Below are 20879 nucleotides of genomic sequence, written 5' to 3' on the forward strand. Positions count from 1 at the left end.
GTACATCCCTGGTACTAGCGAACACGTGTTTTATTTGTCTGGTATGAGATGAGTGCACTGCGCAACTGGGCATGGCAGCACGCGGCGCACTGCCCAACTCATGTGGCACCACCTGTGCAAACTAAAACGTGCACCAGAAAACACACAAAATGAACGATCGTTCGGTGTCTGATAACTCCTTGCTCTACTGCTTTTCGTTACAAAATTAACAATTGTTTTGCCTAACTGATCATTAGCAAACCTTATTTTGCGTTGATTCACGTTTGCGTATATGTCACACGATTTGGCAAGAGATCTTGTAGACCAAACCAGTTTTTGACAAATTATTGCAACTTCAAATAAAAACCGTTCACATGTGGGAGTTTTCAAAAAAGTCATAATTGTTCAACCATGCCCAATGTAGCAATGCTCCTAGTACTTGGTTCGGTCACCGCCCTGTCAAATTACTTCTGGTATGCTGTGGTAGATGTTGTCATAATTGCTCAACCATGTCCAATGTAGCGTCGCTCCTACACACTGTAGTACTTGGTTCAGTCACAGCCCTGTTGAATTACTTCTGGGATACTGTGGTAGATGTTGTCAAGACAACGCTGCAGGCGATCGCGAGTGAGCTGCATCCTCCAATATTCCTTCAGGCCATCTACGAGTTGCTGCTTGGTCAAGGGCTTGACGTGCCTTTGAATGAACACCTTCATGTGTCCCCAATGGTGCTCGATGGGGTTGATATCCGGGCTTTCGGTCAGTGTCCTCCACCAGTTCACGTTGTTGCGCTGCATAAACTGACGAGCGTAGATCTGGAATGTTTTGGATCGTTGTCCATCATGAGTCGACATGATCCATGTGGATACTTCTCACGGATGAATGGGAGAAAGTATTGAGCAAGGATCGTGTCCGTGAAAAATTCTTTTCTCATGATCTCGTCAAAGACGAGCAGCCTAGTCTCATCCCGCCTAGAGATGCCAGCCCACACGTGGACTTTTGCCGGATGCTTGGGCTTGCCGACCTTCACCTCCTGGGTGCCTCGCCTCTGATAGTAGTATCCGGAATGGTTCTCCACCCAGAACGTACTTCCGTCAGTCCAAATGGCGTTGTCGAAGTTCTCCCCCTCCTCGACCATCCTCATTGCAAAGGCAAGACGAACAGCCTTGTTGACGTTCCGGATGAGCTGGCAGTAGAGGACACGAGACCGTGTCCATCCGAGGCGATCTCGAACCCTGCTGATCGTGCTAAGACTGACCCCCTTGCCAAACTAAACCTGGACCTTGTTCTGCAGTTCCACTGGCGATGACTCGCAGTCTGCTTCGATGAGCTGGTCGATGAAGAGTTCTTCTTCGGGAGCCAAGGAGCAGGTTCTACCCTTACGTTGACGATCGAGAACAGATCCCGTTGAAGTGTAGCACTGGATACACTTCCTTACAGCAGTTCTCGAGGCGAAGACACCATACTGTCTTAGTCTTTGGTGTATGGTGGCAGTACTGTCACCAGCACTCCACCACAGAATGATCCTCCCATGGTCAGAAGAACTAATTCACGGCATAGTAGGGGATATGGTGTATAATACGAAGAGCTGTCGTAGAGAATACGTTGTATGATTCGAAGAGAAGTGAAGAATAACTTGATGTATCACAACTTTCAGGTTTTGTTCAGTTTCTTGCCTATCCCCGTATTTCAACTGACCAGTTAAACAACATGGAAGGCCAGCCTACCTTCGACTTGCCACAGGCCATCGGGAACCAGGTGCTGTTAGAGCAGAATGTTCGCCTGGCAGAGAGAAACGCCAACCTCGAGAGCGAAAACAGCGATCTACGCAAGAGGGTAATTAATTTATCGCCATTTTTAAAAGCTTTTCTCTAGTTGTATTTTGTTCAGTTTCTTGCCTATCCCCGTATTTCAACTGACCAATAGGATCCGACTCTATCGACTGCTGCTCTCCTGGCCGACGAGGAAGCACCAGAGATTGACCTGATTCCAGCACAGTAGATGACACCAGTTACCAACGAGGAGCTCCTTCAAGGTGTCCAAACACTGCAGGTCCAGTTAAACAACATGGAAGGCCAGCCTGCCTTCGACTTGCCACAGGCCATCAGGAACCAGGTGCTGTTGGAGCAGAACGTTCGTCTGGCAGAGAGGAATGCCAACCTCGAGAGCGAAAACAGCGATCTACGCAAGAAGGTAATTAATTTATCGCCATTTTTAAAAGCTTTTCTCTAGTTGTATTTTGTTCAGTTTCTTGCCTATCCCCGTATTTCAACTGACCAATAGGATCCGACTCTATCGACTGCTGCTCTCCTGGCCAACAAGGAGGCACCAGAGATTGACCCGATTCCGGCACAGCAGATCGCACCAGTTACCAACGAGGAGCTCCTTCAAGGTGTCCAAACACTGCGGGTCCAGTTAAACAACATGAAAGGCCAGCCTGCCTTCGACTTGCCACAGGCCATCGGGAGCCAGGTGCTGTTAGAGCAGAATGTTCGCCTGGCAGAGAGGAACGCCAACCTCGAGAGGGAAAACAGCGATCTACGCAAGAAGGTAATTAATTTATCGCCATTTTTAAAAGCTTTTCTCTAGTTGTATTCTGACAGCGGATAATACAACCTGATGGCGACGCCAACAAATTTACAAACAGTACAATGTTGAATATAAACTGTCTTTGAGAGATGAGAAATAAAAGTAGTCATTTAAAATACTCATCCTAAAAAAAAAGAGTAAAATTAAGTATTATGCCTGTATGAAATTTGTACAGACTAAATTAAAGAATACATGTATTGATCTCTACATAAATGAGTGTTAAGTTCAATAACTGAATGTAATTTTGTGTTCGTCTTATTTTTTTCCATCTGCATTCCTTTTTTTTCTTCCTTTTTCTTTTCTTTCTTTCTTTCTATTGCAGTACGAGGACTTGGAAGCATGCACGACAATGTTGGAGCGGTAAATAACAACTCCTGCTACCCCCCGGCATCGTCTTCGCCGCTATCATTGTCAGACAGCGGACCGCCGAGGATGCCTACAGTCAGCAAGCGCGGAGCCACCGCAGCAGGTCTCGATGGACAAACGGGAGAAACAGAGGACCTCCTCACCCAACTGCGTTCCATGGCGCACGACACACACGTGAGGTAGGCAGGCGATTGGCGGCGGCGCTCTTCACGGATGAAGAGCGCATGCAGAACGCCTGCCTCAGTGGCCACATGGGGAGACAGCTGGACCCCGCGTGGGTCCAGGTCCTGCAAGAGGCATTTTTCCGGGTATGTCCAGCTTCAAGATGCCAGCGGGACACTGTGTGGCATGCGGCAGTGGAGGCCATCAATGGGCGATCACGGTACATGGGGATGAAGAGGAGGAAAGAGCAGCGAGCAGCAGGATGACAGTAAGAAGAGCAAACGGCGCGGTGAAAGCATGGACGGACGTCACAATTGCATGCGCAGGAATGGGAGAGACAATGATCGCATTGATTATTCGACTTGATTCATTGTACATGTGTAAATAGTTCACCAATTATAGTGGTGTTAATAAACCATTATGTTCATGAACCGTGGAACCTGTATTAGTTTGTTTTGCTTTGGTTCAATGACTCCACCAGGTCGGTGAATGAGACTTTGTTGGTTTCTCTTATATCGTTTTGTTGTGTGTTTCTGTGTGTGTGTGTGTTTTTTACATATATATATATATATATATATATATAGATATATATATATATATATATATATATATATGGGCCGTGACGCGAGAAAAGGGCCCTTAGGGCATTAAATACCGAAAATGAGTTTTCACCTCCATATTGTAGGAGAAACTCTGACTTATTTGGATATGCAAACCTTTTTCTGAAATTCCACTCCTAAATGCCCCAATTACGACATTCAAAACAGCATGTTTTGTCCAAATCCTGTCACTTTTTGATGCGTCTATGCACGTGTGCGTAGTATATTAGCTAGTTGATCTTTTATTGCGCGTATTGCTTTGTTAAACTTCCGCGCCGTTTTCTGGCGTTTGCGCGCAGCGGTGCTAAGGGCCCTTTTGTTTGTTTGTTTGTTTGCTTTTATTTCTGCATTCAATCAGATGCAATTTGAATGCAAACTTCAAAAAGTACAAAGACAAAGAATAACAAGTGCAGTGAAATAAATCGATAACAGTACATAAATAGATTCATATAGGTGATTGCATTGAGCGATGTTGATACACAGAAACATAAAATAAAATATACAGTATTTTTCAGTAAACAACAGAGATAATTGAATGCAGGAGACCACCATCATAAGCGATTAAGCTTGAAATGGATGGAGGCCTCTTTTCTCGCGTCTAAGGGCCCTTTTCTTGCGTCACGGCCCATATATATATATATATATATATATATATATATATATATATATATATATTTAAGACCGATGTTGACAATCTTTCCACTTCATCATTGTACACACATGATATTCACTTAACCTCGCTTAAATGATCCGTATTCTCTGGTCTCAAGCACTAATGTTAGCTAGCGTTTTATACTGAAGCGTGTCAATACTAGTTCTGGAACATGCATAGTGAAATACTCAACATTGGCATTTTGCTATTTTTTACTTTTATGCACAATAACAAAACATATGAAGAATTCAGTACAAAGGCTGTACATTGTATTACACAGAGAAAACTCGCTGGGTATCATGGCAATACAAACATGATGTCTCTCTACTCTAACGTTAGCTGAAGTTAGCTAATTTTCTTTTTGTTTCTTTTAAAATTACCTATATGTATATGTTTGAGAGAACAAGCAAAATGAAAGATTTTCTTTTTCTCAGTGTAAGTCTTAACATTAGTATTTGCGATTAAAATTGAGCCTTTATAATATCCAGTCATTCTACAGTAACTGCAAGATTAACAGCGATAGCAACTACGTGGAACTTGAAACAATTATTTCTCATAACTAAGGAGTTCATAAATGAATGTGCAAATTGATATATTTCTGCAGAAAATTGCAAACAATGTCCTGAAACAATAATTTCTCATAACTAAGGAGTTCATAAATGAATGTGCAAATTGATATATTCCTGCAGAAAATTGCAAACAATGTCCTGAAACAATCATTTCTCATAACTAAGGAGTTCATAAATGAATGTGCAAATTGATATATTCCTGCAGAAAATTGCAAAAAATGTCCTGTAAATCTAACACTTTTAAAAACTGCGCGATCATTGATAAATAAAAGTTGGGTGCATATTGAGAGGAAGAATTAATTCTAAAATGACAGGACTGCAGAGATATAACTCATAGAGAAGGTTTATAACTAAACACAGAGATAGAACGAAAACACATGGCAAAGGGATTATGCTTCGATACCTTCTCAGAGAAAGGTCATACATGTGGTATGAACTTACGAGATGTTAATAAAGTATTTGTTATTGAACATTTGAATGTGCGCAAGTTATTTCTTTCTTTTTTTTGGTTCAGTGACTCATTATGCAAGTCGGTGAAAGTTTGTTTCACTTCTTTTTTTTTGCCATTTTATTGAAATTATTATTCTATTTATAAATTACATTTTTTATCGTTATTATTATCATTATCAAATTTCTTTTCTATTTTTTATTTTATTTTGTTCTTTCTTTGCGCCTTTTCCAATTGCAGACCCTTCTATTCCTGATTGATTCCTTCCATCAGAGTCTCTTTTATACAGCCTTTTCCACCCACACATACACACACTTGTTTTTGTTTGTGTTTATACATATTTGTGATTTTGTGTCCCGCCCCCCTTTTCATATATGCTTTAATTATTATTATTTTAATTTCTTTTATCAATATCATTATTCTTATTGCTACTATTATTATTTTCATTATTTTGTATATATAATTTGATATGTTTGGTTACTTGCATTTGTTGGTTGACTCTCACTTTCATTTTGCCTCCTCTTGGCACACCTTTTAGGGTTCGCTGTTGGGAAATGAAAAAATATTACACTGACCTCTTGATGCTTCTGTAACCGTTCCATGGTGGCCTGTTCTCGATCCCTTAGGGCATCTGACTTGAGCTGACAGGTTGACTCCATCTGTTAAAATCAGTGAACATGACAATAACCCAGCCCAGTCAGCTCATAGTGAACCACTGTAAAGTCTTATGTGAGCACACAATTAACAAAGGAGCATTGAAGTTTTTGGACAGCAGAATAGTACAGATAACTATGTCATTGTTTTATATTAAATGGGCTAGTCAAATGCCGGTTAGTGATTGGCTTAACACAGTCACATGATGGAGGCACATTTCGTTATGTTCGCCTGGGCGAACATTTTTGTAATATTCTCCCATGGGAAAACATTTTCACGTAACAAATGACAGAAGGCCTAGGACCGCGCGCGCACAGTGAATTTGGCTCTGCAACACGCAAGTGCGTTGATGTGCTGGTGGTTGACGCTGACGTATTACGTACAGCATATTTGACTAACCCATATAATATAACAGATGATGAGTTTTTTTTTTGTCGGGAACATGTACCAAACGTTCCACCCTCAGGGTTTGAAATGCAATTTCGGGAGGCTATAAGTCCCTCGACTTCATCTCAGGACTTATAACCTCCCTCAATAGCATTTCAAACCCTTCGGGTGGAACATTCGGTATGTTCCCTCCCCCACCAGTCATCATCTAAGTATATAATATAGAAGAGAGCAGCTAGTGACATGTTGTAATTACATGCACTGGCTAGTCATGACGGGAAAGTGAATTCGCACTTTATAGTAGGGTCTTTTAGTGATTTCCATGCTGCAAGTTTTCGGGAAAAAACTAGAAATGTCGCTTTGGCGACTGGTATGCCTCCGCCATAATGCATGATTTTCCCAATAGGTCTAGATAGTACATGTGGACAATGTGTGATTACATTTTCACAAAATTGGCAAAATATTGAAATGACAAGTTTGTCACAAATGTGTTGAATGTTCACCTTCCTTGACCTAGGTTTAATTGGATGAATAGGAGAGCATGTATCTAGGGATTTAAGGACTTTAACTTGACTTTGACCCATTCATACATTTAGGCATTGAGTAATTTTCAAGGTACAGGTGTGGAGAAAAAGTGCAATTTCTGAATTGAATGGTAAATTGTTACCATTTTCATCTGGCCCTTGACCCTAAAATTCATAAGATAATCACTTTCAGGTAGAACATGCATAATATGTACTAAGTTTCAAGATAACTTGAGCCACTTCGAGATATGGAGGAAAAAGTTAGTTCAGCACTTTGATCTTTGACCTTTTGACCTTTGAGGCAAAAAAAAAGAAGAAAAAAAAACTTTCCAGAGAATTTCTATTAGGTTACACATGCATACACCAAGTGTAAAAAAATAATAACCCTGCTGGCATTGCATAAATATGAGGGAAATAGTAAAATTTTGAAGTGTTGCACTTGACCTTTGACCCCTGACCTTTGACCCCATGAACCCTACATTCTTTAGATAATCACTTCCAGTCAGTACATGTATATACTATGTTCCATGAAGATACCTTGAACAATTTTCCAAGGCACGGAGAAAAAAAAAAAAGAAGTTTTGATATTTTTACTTGACCTTTTGACCTTTGACCTTTGACCTCATGACCCAAACTTTCACCAGAGAATCTTAATTGGGTAATACATGTATACACTAAGTTTCAAGAAAATATCTTCAGGCATTCAATAGATATGGCGAAAATAGTGAAATTTCATGTATTTGACCCTGACCTTTTCACCTTTGACCTTTGACCTCATGACGCAAACTTTCACCAGAGAATCTTAATTGGGTAATACATGTATACACTAAGTTTCAAGAAAATATCTTCAGGCATTCAATAGATATGGTGGAAATAGTGAAATTTTATGTATTTGACCTTGACCTTTTGACCTTTGACCTTGAGCATGTGCACCCAAAAGTTGATAGGCACAACTTCACCCCCTAATACACATACATGCCAAGTTTCATTAGGATACCTCAACAGGTTTTGATAGTTACCTTGTCCACAAAATTCATTACGGACGGACGGAAGGACGGACGGACGGACGGACGGACAACCCGAAAACATAATGCCTCCGGCACCACTTCGTGGCGGAGGCATAAAAATAACCAACAAACTTATTTTACTATCATAACGCAGGTGACTGTATATAAAGACATATTCTTGTCGATTGAAGTACTGTTTTCGATTTCTTGATTTTCCATGCACTATCATTACTGAATATGACCAAGCACCTTCAAGAAACATGACCATCCAAAACAGAAGCAAAACAACAACAAAACTTTCTCTGCACAATGAAACTTTTCATAAGTGTTATAATAAGAAAAACAATTTTCCAGGTCTTTCCCTTTCAGATCACTTGTCCACTTACCTCTCTCCGGGCACTGGCTATCTCCTTTCGTGCCTTGTCCCTTTCTTCCAGTTCAACTCTCTTCAGTTCACTCTCCTTGAATCTTGAAATCTTCAACAAGACAAGACATCACATGTGCTAACGTACGAATTAATTTCACTGCGGGTTATTGTGAGTAAAGCACTACATGAATGATATGCTGTCATTTGTGAAAGAAGATGCTACTTGATCTGGTAAACTTTTACGTCCCCCAAAAAAGTAAAATGTATGAAGGAAAAACACACAGCAAAGCTGTCATAAGCATACATCAATAAGCTTATATGGAGATTGATGTCCAAACTTGTTCTAAGCCTGGCCTATGTCATTCATTTACATGCCCACAATGCATACCCCACAGAGCCATTCCCTTTGTAGTCTCCAGTAAATGCTGAATATATACATTTATGAGACGTACAATACAAAACAATACACGTAATGTTAAGTACGCTTTTCCCATATTTTTGAGAGCACTTACTGAATTACAGAATCAGCAAACTTATAAACACAATTCAGAATTATAAATGAAAGCAATTTGTAGCAAATTTCAATCCATCATGATGCTAGTATGTATTTTCTATGAAATATGCACAAATATTTTCCTCACAATATTTTGTCACCATTATAAATTATATAATCAGTAATGTGTCGACAGACAGCAACATTACACACTCACAATGTTCATCCTACTCCACCAAGCATCTATTTATTTTTTTTTAATGAATGACCTTGTGAAAAAAAAAAAATCACTTTCACAGCATTGCCAATTTGCTGACACAAATACACACCTCCCGTGTGATCTCCTCCCTCGATTTTGCCTCCAGCTCCCGCCTCATGCGGAGGAGTTTTTCCTGCATGGAGTGCTTGGTGGTTATATCATCTTCTTCTCTGCGCCGTGTGTACATCTCTTCTACACTCTGAAGTTTTCTCTCTGGTGGAGTGGCAAAAAGGGGGCATCAATGTTGTTGTTGTTATTTTAAAGGAAGAAAGAAGAGATAGAGAAAATTGGGGTCCTATACAAATAATTTACCCCAGACAACACTAACATATACCAAAACATTATAAATCTTAGAGATATGAACAAGAATATTAAATATACCAAGTCTCCACAAGGGAGCTCATATCATCTCCACAAGGGAGCTCATATTGTCTCCACGAGGGAGCTCATAATGTACATCTCCACAAAGAAGCTCGCGCATCAATGCCTTAGTGAAGATTGGCAGAATTCAAATTTCTACTACCAAATTCCCACTTACTTTATAGAGAAATTTGGCAGAATAATGAGTTCTGATATCAAGTCTCCTTTTCTGTTAGTGAAGTTTGGCAAAATTATAATTTTCATTATCAAGTCTCCGCTTTTTTTTTCAGTGAAGTTTGGTAGAATTATGATTCCCATAGTCAAGTATCAACATTTTCGGTGAAGTTCGGCAGAATTATGATTCCTATTACCAAGTCCCCCTTTTTTTTTCAGTGAAGTTTGGCAGAATTATGATTCTATTATCAAGTCCCCACTTACTTGAGAAGTTTGGTAGAATTATGATTCTACTAATTAAGTCCTTAATACTTTTGGTGAAGTTCAGCAAAATTATCATTCTATTATCAAGTCCTACTTTTTCAGTAAAGTCAAAATTATGATTTCTATTTTCAAGTCCCCACTCTTTTGTAGTAAAGTTTTGCAGAACTGAGATTTCTCTTTTCAAGTCCCCACCACTTATTTTCACAGTTAAGACATAAATTATCTGGTGAGACAATAAGTTGCACGTATAAGATGAAAATTGATAAAAATCATGAAAAATACTAAAACCTGGTAAGAAACAATTATAGCACATACAAGTAACATATAAAAGGAATAGTGATAAGTGTTTTCTTAATTTTGCCAGATGAGATACCAGTGATCACAGATTATTATTTTTTAATTACTGTTTTCAGATGATGCGGTCATAAATGACCATCTAAATGTCATAGTTGGGACTCCCCCTCCCTTAGGGCTTTGTCACAGAAGAAGCTTCCAAAAGTTCACACACCAGACACAGACTCTCACACTCACCAATGGAAGATTGATACAGTGGATACTCCTCTACCTGCACCCCAACATGTTCTTGCCCCGTGGCCCGGCCAGCACTGAGCTCCGACAGTAACTGCCACAAGAATCCTGTCAATCACAACGCATTTTGCATTTTCATGGTAATTACAATCATCATATTCCCTAGCAGCACATGGGACACTAGTATGAAATGATCCTCTGTACAGGTTTTAGGATATATGATTGGTTCACATAAATTGCCCCCCGGCCCGGAAGTGTTTAATGACCACCTGTCATGAATGGCAATTTCTCTCAATTCTACATTACTGATGTATAAACATTGCATATTAAGTCTCTCATAGCAACAATGCAGTATATGGTATGATCAGTATATAAGTATTTTCGTAAGTCAGAGAGCACACAAGAAAAACTCTGAATGTTATCAATGGAGTGTAATTTGAAAATGTAATAAAAAGAAATGAATAGTAGAAACCAATTGAAGTTGTGGGTTGTTTTTTTTTTTTCATACAAATGAAAAACACTTTGGAGTATTACTTTTCCAGAGCTCTGAAGCACAGTTACCATAAATACCACATGCAACTAATGAGAGTCATATGATACATACACACATACATTTGGAAAATCTATTGTGATGAAAACAGGAAGTATTATCACATACTTGAGACATAAACATTAAAGAAGTTCTGTTTACCTTTTGCATCATAATGAGGAAGATCCACTGCCTATCAGAACGTAAAGAGATGAAATTAACAAGGTCGATAGGATTAGAAATTGAGCTCTGCAAGAAAAATGGATAGCACGATGACATGGAAAGTGCAAACATATGTGGAAGTGTCCTTTAAATAGGTTTTTGTAAGAATTCATTCAAGTGCCTTAAAAGTGTACCACTAGTGCAGGGACTAGTGTTAGTTAACACTCCTGATCTTATCTGTGAGAACTGTGAAGCATGTGTACAAAGGCAAACTGTCAATAAACAAGATTCATAAAGTTCTCACTGTGTTCAATAACTGGTGGAAAGATGTCTGTAATAGAAATTGAGAAAAATGGATAAGGATAAGAATAAAATTGTATTTATTTAAAGGGCATATATTAATGTGAACAGGTCTATGAGAACTTAAGATGTCATTTCCTCCTTGGATCAAGTTCTTTCTCATTGAAATGTAACAATAATATATCTCTCCTGTTTTCCGCAATATCTATGTGTAAGTATACACCAGTACTTGTTTTTACTACCTTTGTTGCTATTTTTGCTATGTCCTCAAAACACTGCGACATTCAGTACAAGTCTTACTCTTGGCTTATAAAATCTTACACTGCTCATATTCACAAAAGATGAAACACAAGGAGTTCAGAGCTTCACTCCACTGATAAGAATTACTTTGCATGGGATAAACTTGATTTTACTCACATGTAGAATTGACACCCTATGATGTGCAATTTTCCAGTTTATTCATTATTAAAATAGAAGCTCAATATATTTCTTCCTCAAGAACAAGAAGTAACAGTCCACACAAACAGCTTACTAATACTTTAAAATTTTGTTCAATATACTTTTGTAAGCTACAAGACATGTGTATGCACATGCTCCATATTAAGATATTTTGAACAACGATTCCAACTTCCTCTCTTAAATAGAATAAAGAACTCACCAGCTTTTTGTACGTCTGGGAAGTTGGAGAGATTCTGAGAAGGTCTAACAGATCAGGGACAGTGAATATCTAGAGGGTTTTTTTTTTTATGAATAAGAAAGAAAAATATGGTATTCAGATATGCATAAGATGCATACACTCTAAATGAAATATAGAAGTTTTTGCTGAATACATTCATAGATAGTACATGTATATCCAGACAATTCATAGCTTGCTTGATCATACCAAAAAAAAAAATTATCAGTGAAATAAAATCGGAAAACAGAAAATAAGTACAGATATCTGTAACTTTTAAGTCATATCCAGAAGTACAAGATATGAAATAAGAGATAGGTACAAAGACAAATAAACCACACAGGAATTCTTGATCAAATCTCAAATCTTGTGTGGGTAACATGTATATCATAAACCACAATGGAAGATCACAGTCTACGTAAAAAGGTGAAAGTTTACGAGACCTCTCAATCAAGGAACAGTCATAACATTTCAATACGTTATTGTTTATTGATACCACAGAGCAATTACAAGGTCTGAAGTGCCAGTAAGAGGTCTCAGAATCGATATGGTCTTTCCAGTGATGAATTGATTCTATCTACATCAAAGAGGGCCATGGTTTCAAGGTGTTAAGTTTCAAAATCCATCATAACAGCTCTTTGTTGCATCAGAGCAAGTTAGGGATTGATTATTTCTCTCAAGTCCTTAGTTAAAGAACAACATAAAAATATCACCAAAAGTACCATCAGAATTCTTAATGTTTCCTCCATTACAAATGGTTCCTTACTTTGTCTTGTGCTGACCCGCTCTCGGGCAAAAACACTGCGAGGGAGTAATCGTAGCCGCAGCGGCGGAGGTGATCGGCAATCAGGGAGTTCGCAGCCCGAAGCATGAGGGGGGAGGGGCCCATGCCAGTAGGCGGGGTGGCAGCTCCTGGGTCAGATGCAAACCTGACTTGCTGCAGGAGGGCACCCTGTCGCAGCTCTGTCACAAGCTTGGTCCGCAGTTGGGACTGAAGGAAAGTGACAGGAAGATATTCAAATGAAATTTGAATGTATCATTCTTACTGCAACACTTCTGTCATCACAATGGTAACACCAGTCTCATTGGTAAACACTAGTAAAGACTGCTCCACATCCAGTCGTTGTTGTGTTTTTCAAAACTGATTACATTTTGTTTATCATGCCAAGCATGCTGATGATATTTTGAACTCTCTTTTAAGTTAACTCTTCAAGTTGTAAAATATTCTAAACTTGCATTGTGCAATCATGTCTCCCATCATATGAAGAAAAAATGCAAAACATGAAATTCAAAACATTAAAACTGTATTTCCTAAAGGCAGATTGTAAAATCTGAGTCATATGGTCCTACAAGCTACCATATCTCTGCGAGTGTGTAAATACCAAGGTATGGAAAAGGGAATGAAAATAATTTAAACATTAAATGCCTCAAAAAAAAGTATTGATTTTTTGACACTGGATTTACAATACAAAATACTGCTGATAGAAAGTAGTGTTATACATGTACATCCAAATTGATGACTGATTATGAATCTCTCAATAGTGATGCCTAATTCTGAAAACATTTGCATGTACAGTACATGTAGGTATGTGTACTTTGTTCATAATGTTACTATCACACAGCTTAGTCAGCAAAGTGTGAGCAGTACCTGTGATACCGTATTCTGTATTTCAAAGATGAATGTTAATCTGACCAACATTTCCATGTCACTGTCACATCTTAGACACTTACCTTCAGCGATTCGGCTAGTCCTCTCTCCCTGAATGTCTGATACAGTCTTGCCTTCAGCTCACTGGCCGACATCGGTGACGTGTCCACACCGCCTTCCATAACCACAATAAATGTCTGGCAGCCACTTCCTGCAGAAGGTCTCTGGGTGAAGATAAAGACAAGTGAAGATCAAATTCAGCTCTGACAGCTGGCATCACAGTTGGATGACTTCTCAAGATACAATACAAATTTGTCACAGAAATGTGGCAGTTGTTACTGATAACAAGTTTTATGAAATGGGATCCTGATATTCCTCCCCCCCCCCCCCCACACACACACACATTCTAATTATGTCATACTCCTCTACAATGTCTACATTATTCTATCCCTTGGGTCCTTGTTAGCTTTACACACATTTGGCAAGTTGTGGGGCATTGGGGGGGGGGCATAAGGAAGTCCTTCCTACAATACTACTCACGGTTTGGCATATCGCCTAGACATTTTCTAGAGTTCTACTACTACTGTAACTAGTCCAAGAGCTTCAGAATATGTCTGAAGATGTCTCCAATCATGTGCATTGCCTTGATCCAAGCTTGTCAGCAGAACATCCCCCCATACCGGGGTAGACAAATTCTGAAGCTTTTAGACTACGTCAGACAAAGCAAACACTTTTTGTATTCCCTCCTTCCTTTGAAATTTAGTGAAAGTACCAACTTTATAAATTTGATTATATGTCACAATAAGATGGAGAGTTCCAAGCTGTATCTAGATTGATGTGTCAAAGGGTAACCCGGTAAGTTGATGTGTACATCAATTTTTTTTTAGATGTTCCAGTACATTATCATTGCAGGCAATAGTGGTGCATTCTGCTCATTGCTACGCAATGGTTGTACACTGTATTTCTGGGATGGACAGTAAAGTAGTGCTCAGAGTACAATGTATGGCATACATTGAAGACAATTTACGTACACATTGTACACATGTAAATTTATGCCATCTTCCTTTTTTGTACATCTTATCAGACAGAGCAGAGAGCAGAGAGATGCATAGACTGAAAGATCAGTCTCTATTTATCGTCGGGGATATGCTCTGTGGAGACTACATCTGGATTCATGGAATCCTTTTCCTAAATAGACTAAAGATTCTTGTAACCAATTCTGTAAAGTAAAAGGGGATGCTCTAATTTGTTACCCGTGGAAACCAATGTCATTCGCTGACAATCAGTTATCAGCGTACAATAGCGTGTTACCTGATAATATGTGCGTGAGCTGGTGTATGGAAATGCCATGGAAAAACTTTGATAGACCTACACTGGGTTATGAGTACAACGTGTATGAGAGGCTTCCGTCTGTCTTGGTGGGGGAGAACAGCTGCCAATGACCAACTACACATGTACTAGTATTAGTATTCAGGTCAAAGTATAAAACAGAGTAAAATACCCCATTTGTGGCCATTTTAGGGTTTTTCCACACTGTAAACTAATTTGGCAAATTATTTTAAATCATTTCATATACCATCCATAGGCATAGACAAGATTATTGAGGCGTAATGATACACACTATTGTTATCACAAAAATATGACCAATGACAAATGGCAGTGTGGTCAAGATTGACCAGGGCCAAACCCGGCACCACATTCGCCGATATACGTGTACAAATTTGTACGGCAGTAGCAGGTCAGTTTGCAGCACAATGTACTACTAGATCTACTTCTAGCTGTACAATCCTAATCCTATTCGTATGCAATACGCGCATGATCCACGAGCGCGATCTTCTGCTGAACGCCTCTCTACATTGCTCGCAAATGTTGCGTAAGCACCAATGTGACCAAGAAGGTACATGAAATTGAAAATACCTGGCGCACATGCACCGACTGCAAACAGGGATCGCAATTCTGGCAGTGTTGTTGATGTATTTCTCAAGTTTTTCTCATTTTTTTTTCGATGCTATTAGTAATAGTACTATACTTTATTCTTGATTTCTATTTATCAAACAAACATCCGCTTCCAGAAAAAAAAAAAAAAAAATGGCGGCTAGATAGGTTACATTGCATGTAAACTAGATCTAGTTCTACCGTAACTATACACAGCCCAGTCGCTGTACGTATGTAGCGCGACAGGGCTGTACCAGCGGAGCTCCAAACACGAAGAGAGTTCAACGATCGCATGCGATCGCTTTGAACTTTGATACTTTAGATCTTTGTTTGTCACCTCAAACTCATCTGACAAACAAAATAATAATGAGACTTCATATCTATGCTATCAATACTGAAATTTGAATTTATTAAACAACTTACCTAAAATGATGGTCACATGCAGCATGTGTGAACGGCTCGCTAACGGCTCGCTAACGGTATCACGATACATCGTGGAGAGGGCGCTGTGCATGCTTGACAGTCGGACGCATATTTTTTTAGCTCTGCAAATTGCAGTTTAAATCCTATCAAATTTTTAATTTTCTTCGAGGCATCTGTGTTTTAATCGGTGATATTATAGTGTTTTTTACTATGCTGATCCATCTGTGATGGATTTTTATCCTTATGTGTGAGAAATTAGCGAGAAATTTTGACCTACAAATTGGACCAACGTTTGCTCTGAAGTGGAAGCCCAAGCAACACAGCTCTACGGACCGACCTCACGTGTGTGATAGTGCAATCAAGATTTTCGTGCATCCAACAAGTAACGCACCAACATATGTGCCGACCGCCATCTTGGATTTTATGCCTTGTGGGATGTTTTTAAACATTTTTTGTAATAAAAGTATTTGTATGGTTATTAAATAAGTGTTTGTTTTGGGAGTATTTTTTATGAACAACGACAGCCTGCATTATGGCGATTTTACAGTCATTCTGGATCCCAGCCCTAGTAATGATTCTCAGCCTGATTATCAGAACCAGCAGCAGCACAGCTGAACATGAGTGTGGCGTCAACAGAGAAAATCTGCAATCAAATATCTTCCGTGACAACTGGATGGCACCATCTTCCGCCCTTAGTTTTTCGCAACACAGATTATACAAGCAAGAAAACCAAGTGAGCATGTTCCATTACTCTTTGTATTTGTTGAAGTTAAAATCACCAAGAACAATGTTGAGTGTGAAGAGAGCTAGACTTATGGCCTTTGTGTATGTTTTGCTGTCAGGTGATATTGAACTAAATCCTGGCCCCCGTAAACCAAAGTACCCTTGTGAAATTTATAAGAAAGCAGCCAAATGGGGACAGAAAGCTGTTGAATGTGAACAGTGCCAGGGTTGGTTTCACGCTTCATGCCTGAAAATGAGTGATGACATGTATGATTATTTGTCAGATCATCCTTCTTTTTCTTGGATCTGTTCTAATTGTGGAAACCCAAATGTGTCGTCTTTCTCTCTAAGCGCTACCAAGTTAGAACTGTCCAACAGTTTCGACCCATTGACCCAGTTACCAAGTAATGCCATTAACGTTTCATCAGATGATAGGCAAGACCTAGACATTGGACAACCTGTTCAAACATCAAGCCCAAACCCAAAACCTAAGACTCCAGTGTTTAGCAGAAAGAATGCAGGAGCCAATCCCAAGGACAACTATAAAAGAAGGAACAAACAGAAGCCTGAGTTAACAAAACGGATGAAAATGATTAATTTGAATTGTCAGAGTATAAAAGCTAAATTATTGAGCTTTGAAGCAGTATTGGCTTGTGAGAACCCAGATGTGGTAATCGGGACTGAGTCTTGGTTAAACAGCTCTATTTCTACCGGGGAAATTTTTCCATCATGCTACAATGTTTTCAGAAGAGATAGAGCAACTGATCAGAGAGGTGGTGGAGTTTTCATTGCTGTAAGAGATACTTTCCTTGCGTCAGAAGAACCACATCTCCAAACAAACTCGGAAATTATATGGATCTCAATCCACGTGAAAGGAATACCACCCTTATACATAGGTGCATTTTATAGACCACCATCGTCAAACTTAGAGTACTTGGAAGAGTTGGAATTATCGTTATCAAGAATTCCAAAGAATGCATCCGTGTGGATCCTTGGTGACTTCAACCTACCACACGTTGATTGGGAATCAACCGTCTTCAAACCTGGTGGCCAGTACCCGGTAGTGAGTAGGAAAGTGATAGATATTATGAATGACAATAACCTACAACAACTTGTTAAAGATCCTACAAGAGCAGAGAATATACTGGACCTGTGCTTCACAAATCGCCCTGCATCTGCAGAAGATGACCTCAAGTCGTTTCTCATACCCATGGATAGACAGATCACTCAAAAGGGACTACAGAAAGAAGAAGAGACTCTACAATAAAGCGAAAAGGTCACAGTCTCCCAGTGACCAAGAAGCATTCAAAAAACTGAGAAGAAGTATTGACAGGAGAACCAGGAAGGCATATAAGAACTACTTGAGAGATGTTATCGGGGCCAGCCTAAGAACCGAAAACCCTAAACCTTTCTGGAAATTTATTAAGGCTAAGAGACAAGAAGTAAGTGGAATTCCACCCCTCAAAGTCCGTGGTAATATCATCCCAGGGGCAATGGAGAAAGCAGAGGCATTTAATGAATACTTCTGCTCAGTATTCACTGACGAAGATGACAACATACCAGACCTAGACGGTAGTAATATCCCGGATATAGATGATATTGTGATAACTGAAGAAGGAGTTCGTAAACTGCTTTTGAATATCAACCCGAATAAAGCTGCAGGTCCTGATGGAATACAAGGAAAGGTTCTTAAGGCCTGTGCAGGTAGCATTGCCCCAGCTCTGCAAAAGATTTTCCAGAAATCCATCTCTACCGGTGATCTTCCCAAGGATTGGCGCACCGCGAATGTAACACCTATTTACAAAAAAGATGATCGTTCTCAACCACAGAGCTACAGACCAGTCTCCTTAACCTCGATCGTTTGCAAATTACTCGAGCACATCATCCATGGCCATATCATGAAACATTTTGAGAGGTTTGGAATTTTAGCTGATCAGCAGCATGGCTTTCGAAAAGGCAGGTCGTGTGAGTCACAACTTTCAGGCTTGATCGACGACATACAGAAAGTTTTGGACAATAGGGGCCAAGTTGATTTAATAATATTGGACTTTAAAAAAGCTTTTGATGTAGTTCCCCATCATCGTCTACTTCATAAGCTTGAATATTTCGGAATTCGAAACAAAATCCATGTTTGGTTGAAGAATTTCCTAATCAACCGCCACCAGAGAGTTCTTTTGGAAGGGATCACCAGTGGTCCCTTACCTGTGAAGTCAGGCGTTCCACAGGGCACAGTGATGGGGCCACTGTTGTTCCTCACCTATGTTAATGATCTACCCAGTAACCTCTCATCTAAAGTACGCCTGTTCGCGGATGATTGTATTTTGTATCGTGGGATTGAAACCTCTTCAGACCAAACTTCACTCCAAGCTGATATTGACACACTTCGGGCCTGGGAACAAAAGTGGCAGATGGGCTTCAATACTTCCAAATGCTTCGTTATGACTGTCACTCACAAATTAAGACCCCCTCAGTTCAGTTACTCCATGGGAAACAACACACTAAGTAGAGTCGATCATTACCCATACCTTGGAGTTGAATTGGCATCGGATCTGTCTTGGACCATGCACATCAACCAAGTAATCAACAAAGCCAACCGCCAGCTTGGTCTGCTGAGAAGGAATCTGTTTAGCTGCGACATACAAACCAAAGCCATAGCTTACATCACCCTGGTACGTCCACTCTTGGAATACTGTCACGCAGTTTGGGACCCAAGTCAACAAAACAACAAACAAGCAATCGAAAAGATCCAAAAAAGAGCTGCAAGATTTGCATGCAACAATTATGACAGATCAGCTAGTGTAACGAATATGATGAAGCAACTGGAATGGGAAAGCCTCGAGAGACGTAGAATCAAATCTCGCCTTCTCATCATCTATAAAGAGACCCAAGGATTAATCCCCAGCAATATTAAACATCTGCAAAGCTCCAATTTAACCAAGAGAAAACCAACCACACGACACTCCTCCAAGAAATTTGTGTACGACCATATAAGAGCAAATAAGAGCTGCTACCGGCAGTCTCTATACCCAAGGACAATCCCCCAGTGGAACAACCTCCCAGATAATGTCAGAGAAGCTTCTACAATCCAAAAATTTAAAGACCTTCTTGAAAATATTAAGTTTGAATAAGATATGCCTCCGACTCAAGCATATATTGCGACCTACATGTACGGGATAGCCACACCAGGCGTTTGTACATCAAGGATATCAAGATCAAGATCAAGATCGTATTTCACGCCAGGCCATTTCGATGCACATGATCTGCTGAATGCAGGTCGCGCTGTCGACCGTGCTGCTACCATAGTATATATCTCTATGGCTGCTACATACACTCAAGCAGCGCACACACTCAAGTACATATGGGTTCTGTAATACGTTCTCAAGCGCATACGCATAATTTGCAGAAGCCAGGGCGCCGTTTTGAATTCTGCAACGATGAACCGTGACGGTCACCGAATCCGCCAGAAAGTGTCATGTTTTTGTTCCACGGACTTATCACAATCAACGAGGGCTCTCAATGGACTTACGAACCTTCTGTATTAATACAAACTTGCACTTAAGGTGAGCAACATTTGGTAACATGTACATTTTTTAATAAAATAAGTATACATTTTCATAAGTTTTGTAGTTGTGTTGTGGTTCCTCACTTTGAAGGTGCCTGCTCGCTGGTCAGACGCTGTATTCGCGCAGCGTATTTTTAACAGCGTCTGGTCACTGCTGGTCGGGCTAGTTCTACTGACCGTTGTTCCCATATGGCCTACTTTACCTTGGCTTCATTGAACTATACATGTGTAAAATTATTGAGTCATTCCAATGGGATCGTCAATGGGAATTACCAATAGATGCCACAACATCAGGAAATGGGAAGGTTTTGCGAATTTTGGTTATGAGTAAGCGCAACCACTGGAGTAACACCAACTCGGGTATATGGGACTACAATACAGTATAACGGCACAGCTACGAGCTACAGTAAACAAACGACAACACGTTCCACAAGAACACAGTGATTTTAAAACTGCACAGTCTGCATACAGCAGTCAAACTTACACATGTAAACTCATAACTCAACAAATCTACAGGACTTATTATTTAGTTAGAACAAAACA

General features: G+C 39.7%; 1 protein-coding gene across 1 annotated transcript in view; it reads right to left on the reverse strand.

Moving 5' to 3' along the window:
• Positions 1-20525, reverse strand: part of LOC140234977 (centriole and centriolar satellite protein OFD1-like) — a 64344-nt gene extending 43819 nt beyond the window's left edge. Inside the window, exons 1-10 of the mRNA XM_072315013.1 lie at positions 20421-20525; positions 19300-19395; positions 13777-13917; positions 12812-13036; positions 12031-12099; positions 11073-11103; positions 10385-10489; positions 9126-9268; positions 8323-8412; positions 5940-6023 (exon numbers count right to left, since the gene is read on the reverse strand). Of these exons, the coding sequence (XP_072171114.1) occupies positions 5940-6023; positions 8323-8412; positions 9126-9268; positions 10385-10489; positions 11073-11103; positions 12031-12099; positions 12812-13036; positions 13777-13917; positions 19300-19395; positions 20421-20525 (1089 nt within the window). The remainder of the gene's footprint in view (positions 1-5939; positions 6024-8322; positions 8413-9125; positions 9269-10384; positions 10490-11072; positions 11104-12030; positions 12100-12811; positions 13037-13776; positions 13918-19299; positions 19396-20420) is intronic.
• Positions 20526-20879: the final 354 nt, after the last annotated feature.

Source organism: Diadema setosum, chromosome 11 (genome assembly GCF_964275005.1).
Source record: "Diadema setosum chromosome 11, eeDiaSeto1, whole genome shotgun sequence".
Lineage (NCBI taxonomy): Eukaryota > Metazoa > Echinodermata > Echinoidea > Diadematoida > Diadematidae > Diadema > Diadema setosum.